General features: G+C 49.4%; 2 protein-coding genes across 2 annotated transcripts in view; one reads left to right on the top strand and one right to left on the bottom strand.

The window, feature by feature from the left end:
* Positions 1 to 350: 350 nt before the first annotated feature.
* PCLAF (PCNA clamp associated factor) lies at positions 351 to 4,372 on the bottom strand. The gene is made up of 4 exons (XM_058033154.1): positions 4,249 to 4,372; positions 3,232 to 3,318; positions 2,291 to 2,432; positions 351 to 996 (listed from the first exon to the last, which is right to left on the bottom strand). The coding sequence occupies exons 1-4, from the start codon at positions 4,292 to 4,294 to the stop codon at positions 939 to 941; spliced, it is 333 nt and encodes a 110-aa protein (XP_057889137.1). The 5' UTR covers positions 4,295 to 4,372; the 3' UTR covers positions 351 to 938.
* Positions 4,373 to 4,702: 330 nt separating this feature from the next.
* The window catches only part of TRIP4 (thyroid hormone receptor interactor 4), a 30,021-nt gene continuing 17,560 nt past the window's right edge, over positions 4,703 to 17,163 (top strand). The window contains exons 1-11 of the mRNA XM_058033146.1: positions 4,703 to 4,833; positions 5,158 to 5,324; positions 6,817 to 6,947; positions 9,347 to 9,580; positions 10,739 to 10,817; positions 12,753 to 12,882; positions 13,915 to 14,130; positions 14,453 to 14,579; positions 15,218 to 15,405; positions 16,343 to 16,467; positions 16,769 to 16,860. Coding sequence (XP_057889129.1) covers positions 4,748 to 4,833; positions 5,158 to 5,324; positions 6,817 to 6,947; positions 9,347 to 9,580; positions 10,739 to 10,817; positions 12,753 to 12,882; positions 13,915 to 14,130; positions 14,453 to 14,579; positions 15,218 to 15,405; positions 16,343 to 16,467; positions 16,769 to 16,860 — 1,575 coding nt within the window. The 5' untranslated portion in view covers positions 4,703 to 4,747. The remainder of the gene's footprint in view (positions 4,834 to 5,157; positions 5,325 to 6,816; positions 6,948 to 9,346; positions 9,581 to 10,738; positions 10,818 to 12,752; positions 12,883 to 13,914; positions 14,131 to 14,452; positions 14,580 to 15,217; positions 15,406 to 16,342; positions 16,468 to 16,768; positions 16,861 to 17,163) is intronic.

The raw sequence follows: 17,163 nt of genomic DNA, 5'->3' as shown, positions 1-17,163 counted from the left end.
TAAAAAAAAATTCTGTTAAGGAGCAATCAATTGCTGCTTCTCATTCAGACTTGAATTGCTTCTCTGTGACAACTCTCCTTTTTATCAAATAGACTTTTAGGAAGAAGTTTTTACAGCATTCACTGCTTTCCCAACCAGGCTGACCTACAAGAGCTACCACTAAACTCTCCTGGTGTGCTAAATTTAAATTTTAATCTCCTCCTAACTTCCCCTTCTCATTTGCTCAACAATATCATGATAATTTCAGGGAACTTCTGAGGAAGAGCAGAAGCAGAACCCCTGACATCAAGATCTAGCACAAGGCCCCACTTGCTTTTTCTATGAATTTCCCCAAAAGTTATGTGGCAATGTTAAAACATCCACAATAACAAGATTTATTTAGTTTTAGCCATTTATTGCCGCCTCAGCTTTCAGAGTTCTGATTCTTTGGAACAACCAGTTTGTTTTAATTAAACTTCACCTCTAATCAGAGCAAATTTCAGCTGCCCACCCACCTCTCCAGTGTCTTTCCAAATCCAGTTTCTTAATTTTGGACAAAGAAATCTTCATTAACAGCTTTTACTGCAGTAAAGACACAGCACAGGTGTGTGCTCAGATGGTTTCAGTTTATTAAAAACGAGGATCTGCTTTGCAGTAACGGAACAACCATGATCATGCAAGTCTTGCACAAACACAAGGCAGGCAGAAGATGAAAGACAAAAGCAGGGGGAACTCAAGCAAACCAAGATAAAAATTAAACCAGTGCTTTACAATGAACATTAAGTGCCAAACAGTAAAAACTAATTAATTTCTCCAGTGTTTGTGCCATCTCTCAGACTTTTAGGCTTGTACAAAAGTCAAAAGGAAGTAATAAAAAAAAGTAAAGAGCTATGCAAATGTACAAAACCCAGGTGGAGTAGGAGGAGCACTTTAACATGAGAATCGAGGTCAGGTCACATCTACTCTTCCTCCAAGCACTCTCTCTCTTCGGCAGGATCCAGTGGCAGGGGCCGAGCTCTGAAAGGAGCAATATTTCAGAAGCATTAGCAGGAACCAGCTCTGGTTTGAAGGGCTTTTCCCAAAGCCCAATGACTTAGTTAGACCTTGAGGCATCAGGACTGACAGGGGCACCTTTATCCTGTGTTCTCTTCCCACCACCTTGTTCTTGTTCAGCACAACAAACTCCAAATTAAAGGGATGAAGGTTTCCCTGTGCTACAGCAAACATTTTCTGTTTCACCAACAGGTGGGATGCACTTAAAAGCCTTTGTCTGCTTGTCCTGCAGGACAATTTGGAGCCAGTTCTTATGGCATCTTATAGGTATTTCCAAACTCCCCCTAGCAGTTTAGAAATACCTATATCTGGTGGAAAAATGGGAGTTCCAACCCAGAATTCCCTATGGAAAACAGTAAGATAATATTTTATACTGCTGCCCTTTTAGTCAGCAGTGCAACCTACAGTTAATCTCTGAGGCTGTGGATTCATTTCTACATTCAATTCCTGGCACGTGGAAGTTGTTAGTGCTCTCCTAAACTTCTCCAAAACTTCACTGTGCTGGCAAAGTTATGCCTGAACAAGAACTTGCCTGAACTACCAGTTACTCCACCCATTTTCAGGAACCTTGATGAGGTCCCTGAAAACTTTGCCAGATTTGGTGAGAAACATCACTTCCACGAGGACACAGAGGTCAGGAGACACACTGTCAACTTGCCCCTTCAAAAATGGAGCTTCACAGAGAAAAAATAATCACAGCTTGCTTCCCTGTGGGGATCCCAGTTGTTGGTTTCTCTGGGTCTGGACTGAAGGCACTTGAGAGGGTAATTCATGTTTGGACTCAGGTGTTTATTATTTCTTATCACTTAAACAGTCTCACTACTGTGAGTTGGGCACAAAATGGCCAACAATCTCTTGTTATAAGGCCTTTTAAGACTAAACTATCCAATTAAGAACTGACACCTATTTATTTTCCCTTTTAACCCAATGACTGATCCCACAGAGGTGCAATGGGGACTTTTCTGCCCAATTACAAAATGCCACCATAACCCATGAAGAAGTATGAATAAGAAACCCAGGATGACACCCTGCGCCCTCCATCTTGCTTCCATCCACAACACACTAAAAACCCCAAAACCTAAATTCCTCACCAAGTGACACACCTACACTGCTCTCTATATTTCACATTTTTGTGGATTCCAGGTTATCTTGAAGTCTAGGAAACTTCCTCCATGAATGAGGGTCAGAGTGGGGCCCCCCAGAGCAGACACAGAAACATTCCCTGGGTTTCCACACCTCCCCTTGCCCCAATACCCACTCCAGGCCGCTGGTCCCGGGCGTGTCTCCGTCGGATGCCCGGCTCTCCTTGGATGGCAGCTGCAGGAAGTCGCTGATGCCCCTCTGCCAGGCGGGCACCGGCCTCACACACACCCGGTTCAGCCCCACGGGGCGGCGCTCACCTGCGGGGAGCGCCGGCTCAGCATGGGCAGGGCGGGAGGGATGGAGGGAGGGGCAAAGAGAGGGAGGAAGGAAGGAGAGAGAGAGGAGGAGGAGGGAAGAAAAGAAGAAAGAACTAAGTGTGAAAAACGCGTATTTTATGATTGGCCTTTTGCAAATATTATATGTATTATGTTAGAAAGTTGTGCTGTGTTAATTTTCTTAAGTAGTGTGTTCAATATAGTTTTAGGTTATAATGTGACAATAGCAACTATGCTATGTAAGGTACTTTTTCAAAGAGGGGACTTGCATTGAGATAGCAGCCACAGGACACCTAAATCTTTCAGAGAAAAATAATTTATTGCTATTTTATCGAGTTCTTCCCACCTCGCTCAGCCCTGAAGATGCAGTCAGCATTCAGAGGAAGAAGCTGACACTGCCCAGACAGAACCCTGTGTTTGAACGGAATTTATGCATCGTGTATGAGGTGTATGAATATGCAACAGGCTGTTGCTTTTAAGGGTTAATCCTCTGTTAACGTGTGTCCTTTTTCGGGCTTATTTCGCCCAGGAAAAGGTACCCGGACCGTCTGTAACTCTTTGCTCTTATTGTCTTGTATTGTCCTAAATCGTAATTGTCCAAATTTTTATTACTCTAATTATATTACTATATTCACAACCATTTTATTACTATTAAACTTTTAAAATTTTAACAACAAGTGGTTGGCGTTTTTCACAGTAGCGAGGCAGAGAGGGAAAGAAGGACGGAAGGAAAGGAAAAAGCGATGGAGGGAAGGGAGGCAGGAGAAGGGGCCGCGCTCACCTCTCCGGCCGGGCACTGCCGGCCCCGCGCTGATGCTGCCGCTGCTGCCGGAGCCCAGCGCCTTGCGGGGAGCGCGGGCGACCAACACTGCGGGCAAAGGGACAGCGAGGGTCAGCAGCGGCGCTCGGAACCCCCACAGCCCGGCCCGTTCCCACTCAGAACCCCGCTCAGCACTGCCTGTCACGTTTGGAACCCCCTCAGCCCTGCCCGTTCCCACTCAGAACCCCCCTCAGCCCTGCCCGTCCCGTTCCGTTCCCGCAAGGAACCCCCCTGAGCCTCTCCCGCCCGTCCCGTTCCGTTCCCGCTCGGAACTCCCCTGAGCCCTGCCCGTCCCGTTCCTCCGTTCCTCTCCCGCTCGGAATCCCCCTGAGCCCTGCCCTGCCCGTTCCCTTCCCGCTCCCTCAGCCCTGCCCGTCCCGTTCCCTTCCCGCTCGGAATCCCCTCTGAGCCCTGCCCTGCCCGTCACGTTCGGAACCCCCCCTGAGCCCTGCCCGTCACGTTCGGAACCCTCCCCGAGCCCTGCCCTGCCCGTTCCCTTCCCGCTCCCTCAGCCCTGCCCGTCCCGTTCCCTTCCCGCTCGGAACCCCCCCCTGAGCCCTGCCCTGCCCGTCACGTTCGGAATCCCCCCTGATCCCTGCCCTGCCCGTTCCCTTCCCGCCCCCCGAGCCCTCCCCGTCCCGTTCCCGCTCGGAACCCCCATGAACCTCTCCTGCCCAGCCCGCTCGGAACCCTCTCAGCTCAGCTCAGCTCAGCTCAGCTCAGCTCAGCTCAGCTCAGCTCAGCCCTGCCCTGCCCTGCCCGTTCCCTTCCCGCTCCCTCAGCCCTCCCCGTCCCGTTCCCGCTCGGAACCCCCATGAGCCTCTCCTGACCGGCCCGCTCGGAACCCCCTCAGCTCAGCTCAGCCCTGCCCTGCCCGTTCCCGTCCCGTTCTCTTCTCGCTCAGAATCCCCCTGAGCCCGTCCCGTTCCCTTCCCACCGCTCAGCCCGTTCCATCCCCGTCCCGTTTCGTTCCCGCACCCTTGCGGAAGGCACGACCACGCTGATCCACCTTGGTCCGCGCCATCCCTGCCCGGCACGGCCCGGCCCCGCCCCGGCAGCGCTATTGGCCACAGCCCGCCAATGGAGCGCGGGGCCGCCCCTGTCCCGCTGCCCTTCCCGCTCTCCTCTGGCCCGGCGGGATACGGGGGAGAAATTCCCTGTGAGGGGAGCGAGGCCCTGGCTGCGCGGAGCGTCTGTGGCTGCCCCGGCTCTGGAAGTGTTTAAAGCCGCGGTGAACGGGGCTTAGAATAACGTGGTCTAGCGGGAGGTGTCGCTGCCCATGGTGCGGGGTTGGAATGGAATGGAATGGAATGGGATAAGATAAGATGGGGATTTACGGTCCCGTCCAACCCAAGCCATTCCCGGTTTGAATGAACAGCTCCCGGAACGGTCGCTTCGCGTTCGCGTTCCCGGAGGGAAGGGAAAGGAAGGGGAGGGTGCCGGGCGGTGCGGCGGCGTTTCCCGTCCCCCGCGGAAGATGGCGGCGCCCAGCGCGCTCCTGGCCTGGTGCCTCCAACACCTGCGCGGGGACTTCGGGCTGGACGTGGGCGAGGACGTGGTGAGGTGAGCGGGGCCGGGGCCGGGCGGGGCCCTCCTGCCCTCTGACAGGGGCTCCTCGGAGGAAACACGGTGTGCCAGAGCAGCTGCCCGGGGTTGTGGCTCGGGTGGAGACTCGGGGAGGAGAGGTGGCGGCAGGTGGGATGTGAGGTGACAGAATCACAGATTGCTCTTAGTCGGGAGGGATCTTAAAGGTGACATCGTTCCACCTCCTGCCATGGCCTTACCACAGAGACCTGATGGAAAAGGAAAGATAAACGTCACACCTGTGCCATGAGAGCGCGGACCATCCTCCCCCTCACCCATTTTACCCACCCCGGCCCGCCCCAGGTACATCTTGTCCATCACGAACGAGGAGGAGATCCGGGAGTACGTTGTGGACCTTGTTCAAGGCACGGACGGGAAGAAGAGCTGGTTCGTGGAAGAGCTGCTGAGCCGGTGGAGGAAATCTGCCCAGCTGCCCTCCGAGCCCTTCCCTGCCTACCGGAAAAAGGACGGTGAGTGCTGCAGGGTGGGAAACTCCCAGATAAACCCGCTTGTTGTGCTTACAAACAGTTCCATGCCACGAATCCATGTGTGGATACCATCCCATCCCTGACTGGGGGCAGTTTAAAGCCCAATTTTGTGGTAGCAGGCCCCCAGCCAGGTAATAATGAGCATTGACTTCGTGATCCAAAAGTGTGAAAAACACCAGTCAGTTGTTTTTAAAATTTTAAAAGTTTAATAGTAATAAAATGGTTATAAAAGTAGTAATATGATTAAAGTAATGACAATTTGGACAATTTGAATTAGGACAATATGAGACAATAGAGACAAAGAGTTATGGACAGTCTGGGTACCTTTTCCGGGCAAAATAAGCCCATAAAAGGATCCACCTTAACAGAGGATTAACCCTTAAAAGCAACAGCCTGTTGCATATTCATACACCTCATACATGATGCATAAATTCCATTCAAACACAGGATTCTGTCTGGGCAGTGTCAGCTTCTTCCTCCAAATCCTAGCAGCGCCTTGGAGGCAGGAAGAAGTTCATTTCTTCTGATAATGGGGCAATAAATTTTCTTTCTCTGCAAGATTTGGTGTCCTGTGGCTGCTATCTCGCTGTAAGTCCTTTCTTTAAAGTATCCTACATAGCACAGTTTCTATTTTAACATTTTCTATAACCTAAAACTATATTTAACACACTGCTTAATAGAATTAATGCAGCATTACTTTCTAACACAACGCATATAATACTCATTTTAATATTTGCAAAAAAACCAATCATAAAATACACATTTTTCACAAGAAGGCATGAAAGACACTTTATTATTAGAAATCTACAGTTCTTATAGAAACAATGCTGAACTTAAGACCTGATTGGTGTCGAAGTGAAAACCTCTCACACATTTATTGGTGGCTATCAATAACACACTCTGGAGAACCATATATAGAACCATCTATAGACAGTGGTTACAGAAAGAGAGATAATAATGGTTTGAATTCTTTTTCTCTAAGTTTCCCACATCTTCCTAGGATTTTTCTGGCAAAGTCTGTGGCCAGAGAGCTGCTGCCACACGTTTTCAGTCATGAAGTAGAGTCCAGGGACATCTTCCTTCTGCTGGCACTTACCCAGCCTCTCTTGATTTATTTATTAGAGGCCAAAGCAGTTTAGTTGCTCCTCAGTCCCCAGTGCTGCTCTTTCCTGAGGTTCCCAGCAGGGTGGGAGGCTCCACAGAGGCCCATATTTGATGCCAGGCTCTTTCTGTGCACCTCCCATCCCTGCACAGCCTGGTGAGCTCCAGCTCCATCAGATTTTATGAGAGCAATCCAGCATGGGAAGGACGTGGAGCTGTTGGAGTGAGGCCAGAGGAGGCACCAGAAGGTTCAGAGGATGGAGCAGCTCAGCTGGGAGGAGAGGCTGGGAGAATTGGGGTTGTTCAGCCTGGAGAGGAGAAGCTTTGGGGTGGTCTGAGTGTTGCTCCTGTGTCTGTGCTTCTCCCACTGCAGAGGCTCTGGAGGTGCTGCGGGACCAGGGCAAGAAGGGGAAGCGCAAAGGGAGGAACAGGCAGGAGACTCCAGCCCAGCCCGAGCCCAGCGCTCGTGGGGAGGAGGTGAAAACCCCCCTGGACCTGGCCAAGGTGAGTGTGGGGCCAGGGGGGCACTGGAGAGGCTTGCTTGGGGTAAGAAGGTGTCAGACACTGGTGAAGATGTGGTTGGAAGGTGGAAATGAGAGTCTGGGACATTGGGGTGCCCAGGTGGGCGCTGCTCAGGACACACCTCAAATCCTGGGGTCAGTTTTGGGCCCCTCACAAGAAAGGCAGTGAGGGGCTGGAGTGTGTCCAGGGAAGGGTCTGGTGCACCAGAAGCAGCTGGGGGGGCTCAGCCTGGAGAAAAGGAGGCTCAGGAGGGACCTTCTGGCTCTGCACAGCTCCCTGACAGGAGGGGGCAGCTGGGTGGGGTTGGCATGTGCTCCCAGGGAACAGGGACAGGATGAGAGGAAATGGCCTCAAGCTGTGCCAGGAGAGGTTTAGGTTGGATATTAGGGAAAAAAAATCATGGAAATCATGGTCAGATACTGGAATGGCCTATCTAGGACAGTGGTGGAGTCACCATCACTGGAGGGTTCAAAATCCACGTGGATGTGGCACTTGGGGAGGGAGAGAGGATGGAGAGAAGGAAAGGAGGATGAGGGAAAAGGAGGGAGAGGGAGAAAGAGGAAAGGAAGGAGAGTTATTGATGTGTCTCTGTGATCTTGGAGGGCTTTTCCAACCTAACCATTTCCATGTTTCTATGGTGTCCAGGATGGGGAGAAAGGTTGTGTCTGTTTGTGTCTGTAACTGGGATAAAATAATCAAGTAGCAAATATGCCAGCATGGATTTTTCTCCCCCAGAAAGCCTGAGAGGAGAAAGCAGGTGAAGGAAGTTGAGGCTCTAATTAGGAATAAAAGGGATTTCTTTAAATCAGATATGAGGGTGGGGAATTGAAGCCACCAAGTGGTTAGAACATCCTTTCCTACTGTATTTAAACTATCTCAGTCACACTGGTTGAAGCTTTAATTAGAAACTGAAATACTTCAGAAAGAAACTGTGGAATAAGAGCATATAAACACCAAAACCTGAGAAATGCTGCAATTCCTGAGTAAGGAGTGGAACTGAAATTCATGTTTTTAAATTGAACTTTTTGGAGCAGGGAGGCTGCAAAGGCTGAAAGTATTTTGTAAAAGTGTTTATAGGATAAACCACAACATTTTTTAATTGGTGGGTTAAAAGTGGACAGTGATGTTCCATTTCCTTTTAGTTACCTTCTAACTTAATTAAAAAAAAAAAAAAAAAGTGAGAAAGATCTACCAAAGTCACTTTATCTTGTTTTGGGTATTTCATGGTGGCAGTGTTTGAATCTGGCAGTGGCACTAAAACCAATTGACTTTACTGGGAGGACTGGAAATGCTGCATCTGCTTGTCACTAAACCAGATTGAAACTCAGGGGTGAATCATGAAATCACTGAGGCCAGATCACAGAAGGAGGAGCAGAATTTATTTTACAGCTCAGTACTTGAACCCTCCAGTGTGGAAAACTTCTGCTGAGGTGGCTGTGGGATTTGGGGAGGTGACATGGCTGGGAATGCCCTGCTGCCACCCCAGCTGTGTCTGGGGACAGGTGTGCCCAGGGTGACAGCTGCAAACAGGGAATCTGAATAATCCTTGGAAATCTGAATAATCCTTGGGAGTGATGCCTTGTGAAGGCTGACCCAGAACAGAGACTAGACTGAGCTAAAGAATAAAGTAGGGATTTACTAAGAGGCCTCAATGGATCCACCTTGGGCAGCACAACCCAAAATGGCCACAAAATGGACCACAGGTTATGGGGTCACACACTTTTATCAGTTTGGTCCATTTGCATATTGGACCAAAACAGTTACAGCTCCAGCAGCCCATGAAGTCCCAGTTTTGGTTCTATTGGCATATTGGCCTAAAACAATTACAGTTTCAGCCCATGAAGTCCCATCCTTCTTGTTTTCTCTCTTCAGCCCACATTGTTTGTGCTCTTGGGGCTGAGATTTGGATCATTTGTCCTTGGGTCCCCAGCTGGAGCAGGAGTTGTTGTGTCTCCCTGCTCTGTGAAGAGAGCTCACTGTCTCCTGATACGAAACCTGGACTTACACACTAAAGCAGAACAGAATCTGAAAAGTAGAAAAGCCAAACCCTGAGGTATCAGGGGTAGCTGAGCTGCTGTTTGGAGCTGTTAAACAAGCACGAGGCTGTGCAGAGCACAGAGAGCAGCACTCACTGCCCAAATCCCACCAGCTCCAGCTGGCATGGATGGCAAACTTCGAGTGCATCCTGGTGTCCTTGCTTTGTTTGGATTCCTTGGAGCTTTTCTGGCAGGCCTGAGCTTGTCTTTCTGCTCAGTCTGGGGTCTGGTCCAAGTTTCATTGCAGTGAGGCAGAGTAACACTTGTCTGAGCTCCTGGCCTGCCCAGGGGTCAGTGCTGGCTCTCTGCTGCCCAGTTTGTTTGTTTATTTTTTTTCCTTTCCAGGCCCAGGAGAGCAGCAGTGGGGTCAGCAGCAGTAGCATTTCCTGCAAGAAGAAGCCCAAGTATGTCAGCCTGTACACCAGGGAGGGGCAGGACAGGCTGGCTGTGCTCATCCCAGGCCGGCACGCCTGCGAGTGCCTGGGCCAGAAGCACAAACTCATCAACAACTGCCTGGAGTGCGGGCGCATTGTGTGTGAGCAGGAGGGCTCTGGGCCCTGCCTCTTCTGTGGGGCCCTGGTGAGTAACCAGGGATTGGAGCACAAGTCTTGGGAGGAACAACTGAGGGAGCTGGGGGTGCTCAGCCTGGAGAAAAGGATATTCAGGGGTGACCTCATCACTCTACAATGCCTGAAAGGTGCCTGTGCTCAGCCGGGCTTGGGCTCTTTCTCCAGAACCAAAGGACACAGTCTCAAGCTGCACCAATGGAAATTTAGGTTGGATATGAGGAAAAAGTTTTTCACAGAAAGGGTGATAAAGTTCTGGAATGCCTGCCCATGGAGGTGGTGGAGGCACCGTCCCTGGGTGTGTTTAACAAAGCCTGGATGTGGCACTCAGTGCCATGGTTTATTTGAGGTGATGGGTTGGACTCGATGATCTTTAAGGTCTCTTCCAGCCCAGTGATTGTGTGAATTCTGTGCCCTGCTTGGACCTGGAGAATTTGGCTGAATTAGCCCTTCAGATTGAATTTCTTCTTGCAAAGTTCTAAACCAGGGAAGGAAAGAACCTGTTAGGAGGTTTTTCCCATAATTTACATGGCTTTGGAGCTTGTCTGGTTTCTGACAGTCTCCTGTGTGTCACTGCAGTGTCCAAAATCTCTGCAAGGCTTCAGCCCCATCCCAGGCACAGCCCTGATCTCCTTGTCAGGAGCAGTGTCCTGCTTTTTCTTCAACTCCTGTGTGATATGGATCCTTTTGGATACCAGATTCAGTTCAAGGGTTACCTTTTGAAGAAGGGAGACAAGTTATTGATGGCAGAGGAAATTCTTCTTCATGTGAGAGGAGAATTTTAACTGGGTAGAGCAAAATGTTTTAAAGCAGATTGGTTGCTATTTTGAAAGATCAGTTTAACTCCCAGTGGCCAAGAAGGAGAGAAAAACTGTTGAGTTAAGGGTTGGGGTTGTGCCTGGGATGATTCTGAGCTCATCTCTTGTCCTTTGAGCTCAGTCAGCAGCATGTCCACCCACAGAACAGGGAAAGACCAAACTCTACTTTTCTCTTTAGTAAAGAATGAGCTTCCAGGGTTCTCCCCATGTCAGTGGGGAAGAGAAGGAGGTGTGGACTGTCACTGCCACTTTAAACAGCCTGAATTGTTGTCCAGGGCTCTGAAACTGGTCAAGCTGTGGCATCCTTCCCATGTGATGTCCTTCTCAAGCCTTCATTTCCTTCTGTTGCTCAGGTGTGCACCAAAGAAGAGCAGGACATTCTTCAGCGGGACTCCAACAAGAGCCAGAAGCTGCTGAAGAAGCTCATGGCAGGTCAGTGGCCACTCCATACCTGCAATAGAATGAATCCCAATGGTTTGTGTGCATTATTTCCTTCAGACTTCACTGAGCCACTTGCCCTCATTGCTGCCCTTTGTCTGGCATTAAAGGGATGGATTGGAAGTTGTTGCTTGGTTCCTCCTGCAAGCCCTAGGCAGCATTGCCAGGCTTCAGCAGAGGTGACAGTGGCAAGTGTCACATGGTAGTGTGTGCTGTCCTTTCCCTGAGGCCCTAAGGCTGCTCATTCAGCATTCCACAATCAATCCCATGAGCTGGATTGTTGTAGCAGTCCTTGGAAATTAGGATAAGTCTCCTGTGGAATGTGTGCTGTGCAAGATAAAGTGCTGCTGTCTGATTTGCTGGGCTTAGAGAGGTGGTGGTTAATATTTTCTAATGGCTCTTCTTGTCTCACACTTACCTTGGGAGCTAGAAATGGGAACAGAGCCAAGGAAAGCAAGAGGAAATACAACCCAGTGTCCCAGCAAGGGCCTGTGCATTGTGGGGATGTTTGTCTGAGTTTAGCTGAACTGCAGCCAAGGTTGTGGTGTTCTTGGTTGGAAACTTTGCTGAGGAGCTGGGGAAATATTTACTGCAGATCTGGGCTTCTCCTTACAGCTGTGGAGATGGCAGGAGGATGGAAGTCCTTGAGAGCACCAGCCAGTCTGTTCTGTCCTTCCAATACAGATTTGGCACATTTCAGGATCTCTTTTCTTACCTGTTTTGTCTCTTTCCCTCCTGGCCCTGCCAGCTCTTGTTTTGTTCTCTGTGTAGGTAAAAGCTGGAGTGTGGTTTGCTGTTTGCCTTGGGAGTAAAAATTGTACATCAGTGACCAAAGGGAAATACAGGCAATTGTTTCCCTGAGATGAAGGCATTTCCCAGTGTGGTGAAGTGCACTGGTTTGTTCCATCATGGCCTGGGTTCAAACCTTTTATTGTGGCTTTTTTTGGTTATTCCCTGTTGGTTGGGTGGGTTTGGGCCCCTTGCCAGGAGGGGTAAGAAGGAAGAGCATTTGCTGGGAATAGATTTCTCCATCCCTGGAAACAGCTGGTTTGGGAATCTGGTGTGATGTGTCAGAAGAGGATATTGTTTGAGGGAGGCACAAACAGCAGCAGAAGGCTCTGGGTCTCCCTGGAATCTGTCCTGGGCAAGAGGCTCTTTGTGGGGGTAACAACATGTAGGAAGGGTTTGGCTTTTAGGAGGGGACTCCTAAAAAACTGGGGTTGTTACTGAAGAAGAAAGACCTCCAGACCTTTGAGCCCTTCCCAGTCTTAGAGGGCTTAAGAAAAGAAGGGAGAAAGACCACTTAAATGGGCAGTGATAGGACAAGAAGGAATGGTTTTAAACTAAAATATGAGAAATTTAGACTGGATTTTGGAAAGAAATCCTTCTCTGTGAGGGTGGTGAGGCTCTGGCACAGGTTTCCCAAAGAGGCTGTGGGTGTCCTATCCCTGGAAGTGTTCCAGGCCAGGTTGGATGGGGCTTGGAGCACCCTGGGATAGTGGGAGGTGTCCTTGCTGTTCCACCATGGCAGGGGGTGGAATGAGATGAGCTTTAAGGTCCTTTTCAACCCAAATCATTCCATGATTCTATGGCCTGAGACCCGTGGTTGGTGATGGGAAGGATTTTGACTGCCCAAATTGTTAGGGAAGGGTGAAGGAAAACCAAAGGCCAAGAGCTTCTCCTTAGCCTCTACCCAGACTTTATCACTGTGATATTTAAGTGATTCCTTCTCTTTGGAGGAAGGAGTTTTTAAAATGGACTTGAGGGAAAATTGTGGCTTTAACCTCGCAGAAAGATGCTGATCTTGCAGCAAAGCTGTACTTTCAGCTCCTGCCATGCCATTTAGTTTAGGGGACATTATTGCAGCCTGGCCCACCCAAATGGCTTTAACTCACTGAGTGCTGAGCTGTGGTTTGTTTTGTGCCTCAGGTGCTGAAAGTTCAGGGAATTTGGATGCCATAAGCAAAGGCTTGCTGCCTCAGCAGGAAGCGAGACTCAAATCAGGCCTGGAGATGGCTGTGAAGCACAAGGACAAACTGCTGGAGTTTGACAGGACAAGGTAAGATACTAGGTGGGAGACTCTTATGAACAGCATAAATGACCTGGCAGGTGAGGTGCCTTTAGCAGAAATGTTGGGAATTCCTTCTAAAACCCACAGCCACTTGTTGTGGTGTTGGGGGTACAACAAGGACAAGGTGAGAGATGAGAATCTAAGTTCTCAGAAGGTTGATTTATTATATTATGATATTATATTAAAAGAAAATGATGTACTAAAACTATACTAAAGAAAGAGAGAAAGGAGACATCAGAAGGCTAAAATAAGAATAAATAATAAAAACTTATGACTGACCAGAGAATCTGACACAGCTGGACTGGGATTGGTCATGAAGTAAAAACAATTCACATGGAACCAATCCAAGATGCTCCTGTTGGTGAGCAACCTCCAAACCACATTCCAAGCAATCAGATAATTATTGTTTACATTTCTTTTCTGAGCCTTCTCAGGAGAAAAATCCGGACAAAGGGATTTTTGATAAAATATCACAGTGACAGCCACTGACACCTTAACTATGGCCCTCGGTGGGACAGGAGTGAGTCTCTGGAATGGATCCTTTTGGGTGTCTTTGCTTTTTGTCCCTGACAGTCCAGCTCTCCAGAGGGATGGGAAAGAGCAGGTTTATGGAATTTGCAGGCAACCCTGATGACGGGAGAGAATGATGCATCTGACTCCATCCTATCAGAAGGCTAATTAATGACTTTATTATACTAGATTATATTACATCTAAACTGAATCTGCCAAGCACTCAACCCTGCACACACTGCACAGAATCTTGTGACTGTCAGCGACAGTCCCAACACACACAGTCCCCTGACAGGCCAAGGAAACAAAACCCCATCACTTTGGGTAAACAATCTCCACATTGCATTCTCCTTTGGCACAAACACAGGCACAGCAAACGAGATAAGAACATTCTTGGGAGTAATTGTGCCTTGCTTTTCTCTGTGAGGAGAAACGTGGGGCTGCACAGCTTGGAGGGTGGCTCTGAGGCTGTGCCATGCTCACCTTCTCCTGTGGGGGCTGCTCTCCCAGCGTGCGTCGGACGCAGGTCATTGATGACGAGTCGGATTACTTTGCCACGGACTCCAACCAGTGGCTGTCCAAGCAGGAGAGGGAAGCGCTCCAGAAGAGGGAGCAGGAGCTGCGGGAGCTGCGCCACGCCTCCCGGCTGGCCAGGAAAATCACCATCGACTTCGCTGGCAGGCAGATCTTGGAGGAGGACAGCAACATGGCTGAGTACCACAGCAAGTGAGTGAGGGCTGGCAGCGTGCCCGGGAGCAAGGAGGTGCAAATCCTTATGGAGAGTGGTCTGACACGCCTGGTAAAGCTGCCTGGGAAAGAGGTGTTTCAGAAGGCCTGTCTCAACAGAGCCACTTGAGCTCAGATTCACACCAAGCTGAGTTTCTGCACTAGAGAGCAGTGAGTCCTCAGACTGGAAATCAGATTAAGCAAGGAAGTCATTTAGTTGGGGAGAATGGGGCAAAAACGCTTTGAGTCAGAGTGTGTGGGGAGAAGGGAGATGTTCCCAGGGGAAGCAGGGAATGTTCATCCCTCTCCTTTGTGCTTGCAGACTGGATGAGACCATTGCAGCCATGAGCTGTGGTGCACTGAGCGAGCCAGCCAGGAGCCCTGGGGCAGAGATGACACCAAACTCGGGGGTTTTGGTGAATCCCCGTCTCCTCCAGCCTGCTCCTTTGGTCAGTGGGGCTTCTGTGGTTTATTCCAGAGTAGTGACTAATTTTGGGGAAGTTGAGCTTGAGAATTGTCTGTAGAAGGGGATCTTTTGGGGAAAAGATCACAGGATGGTTTGGGTTGAAAGGGACTTTAAAGACCATCTCATTCCATCCTCTGCCATGGGCAAGGACGCCTTTCACCAGTCCAGCCTGGCCAAGAACACTTTCAGAGATGGGGTGACTTCTCTAGACAAGCTGTTTCAGCATCTCACAGCTCTCACAGTGAAGAATTTCTCCCTGATATCCAGTCTAACCCTGCCCTCTGCCAGTGGGAAGCCATTCCCCGTTTCCCCTTGTTTCCTCCCCTGTGTCCCTCATTGGCCATCTCAGTCTGGGATAGAGAAGGTTTGACAATGCCCTGCTCCTGGTGGGTTGGTTTATTGGATTTTTAGCATCCTGCCTCCTTTTCAGGCATGCAGAACAGTTTCTGAGAGTCAGCCTAAGGCTGTGTCACCCTTTCACCTCTATTTTTTGAAGCCTTTTCTGCTTCCCATTTCCCAAAGAGCATAAGGGTAATGAAGGAAAACTTCAAGATAGGATTTTCACACATTACTCCTGGAGAGGTGCTAACCTTTTTCCTGTTTCTTTTGAACACTCCCAAGTGGGTGGACCAAACTGGTTTGCTGCCACCAAGGAAAGCTGCTCATTCCATGGAGGCTGGAAGCGAGTGCGGCTCGGAGCGGAGCCGCCTGCGGATCCAGGACCGGGAGCTGCAGGAGATCTCGGATGATGGTTGGTGCCTCAGCCTGCACCAGCCTTGGGCTTCCCTGCTTGTGAGAGGCATCAAAAGGTGAAGGTGTCCCAGGCAGCTGCTGCTCCCCAGGGAGGAGGTGGGAGGTTGTGTTCCTCAGAGCATCTCTGTGGCTTGTGCAGTCACCGATACCTGTGATAGCTCCAGGTGTGGAAGCTGTGCTTCCTCTTCCAGTGGGTTGAGGAGCTAGAAAATATTTTTTTTTTTTTTGGGATAGTACCTAACCTGTAAGGGACAAATTTCTTCACAGTGGGTGAGTGAGTGTAGAGAGAGGCTGAGATTTCACTGCTATAGCTGGGGCGTTCCTGTGTGGAATTTGAAAAGCAAATAAGGTAATCACTTGAAATATGTTCTTCTGGGTTTTTTGTTCAGCATAAAGAAGGCAACAGTGGCACCAGGCTTTGTTTAAAAGAAACCCAACCCTTGCCACTACCTTCAGCCTCCTGGACTGGGAATAAAAAGGGAGCTGCTACTGTTAATAGTGAACAAAGAATCTCCTTTAGCCTTTTTTTCCCTTCACCACATTTCTCATTTTGGAGACCAAAGCTTTTTCACTTCCCAAGCTAAAGATGCTGTAAATCTTAATGTGCCAGGATTGTTCATCCAGGTGTTCTGGGGATGCTCCAGCTGCAGAATTCCAGGATCTCCAGACAACTGTTCCATGCAGAGACTTAATCCCTTATTGCTCCCTTGATTTTTCTGTGTGACTTTGGGAGCTTGTGAGGGACTTGTGTGAGCAGATTGTCCTGTATGTGTGTTCTGCTGGGGATTGATGTCCTCTAAAGCCCTGAGGACATGCTCTGCTTTATTTGTGACATTGTTTTTTGCCTATCTCAGCTTTTCTTTGTGGCCCTGACACATTGCTTGAGTTGGGGTAATCAGGGCAAAGCTTAGCAGCAGGAATTGACTATGTTTGAATGAAAATGTGGGGGATTTCTGCTGAAGTTTTAGTCCTGCATTTTCCTCTGTTCTTTAGGGTGGAGGGCAGGACCTGGTACACATCTCATCGAGGCAGGTTATGGATTGCAGCTACTGCTAAAAGACCTTCCCCTCAGGAAATCTCAGAGCTGGAGGCCACCTACAGAATGCTGCACAGGAAAGGTGAACTCCTCTCCTTGGTTCTTGGAGTGATTTGGTACACTGAGCCATGTAATGAACAGTGTCAGAAATCCCTCTCTGCTGAGTAGGGAGTGCTGTACATAAAATTAAATGTCCCAGCCCTTTATGAGGAAGATCCTGACGTGGAAAAGGCACAAAAAAAAAGTGTTAAAATTGCTGCGTGTGTTCTTGTGCCTCAAAAAGTAGAGGTGCCTGGAGGAGATGGAAGGGCACTTGGGGACTGGGAGACCCCAGCTGTGTGTGGGAATATGGGCTCCCTGATGAGCTGTTTCTTGTGCTGCAGATGTGGAATTTCCAAGTGATTATCCCTCAGGATGCCTCCTGGGCTGTGTGGACGTGACTGACTGTTTATCACAGGAACAATTTCAGGAGCAGGTGAGTACAGAAATGAACCTTCCCATGCTTCCAGTAACCAGCAGGCTTTTAAAGCAGTGGAACTTGTCTCTGGAGGAGACATTGAGTGGAAATTTTAGATTGTGTTGAGAAGACACAAGTTACTGCAGGGATTTCTGTGGCAGAGGACATGAGGGGTCCTGGCAATTCAGGACAGCATGGAAACATGGACAGCTCTGCCCCAGTGGTGGTGCTGTGCCTTGGGAGCTTGTCCCTGCCCTGTGGTGCCAGTGGCACTCACTGCCCTGCTGTAGGACACATGGCTTGGCCTGTGCAGAGGGATCA

Source organism: Melospiza georgiana, chromosome 13, assembly GCF_028018845.1.
Source record: "Melospiza georgiana isolate bMelGeo1 chromosome 13, bMelGeo1.pri, whole genome shotgun sequence".
Classification (NCBI taxonomy): Eukaryota; Metazoa; Chordata; class Aves; order Passeriformes; family Passerellidae; genus Melospiza; species Melospiza georgiana.
This window is presented reverse-complemented; position numbering and strand designations above follow the sequence as displayed.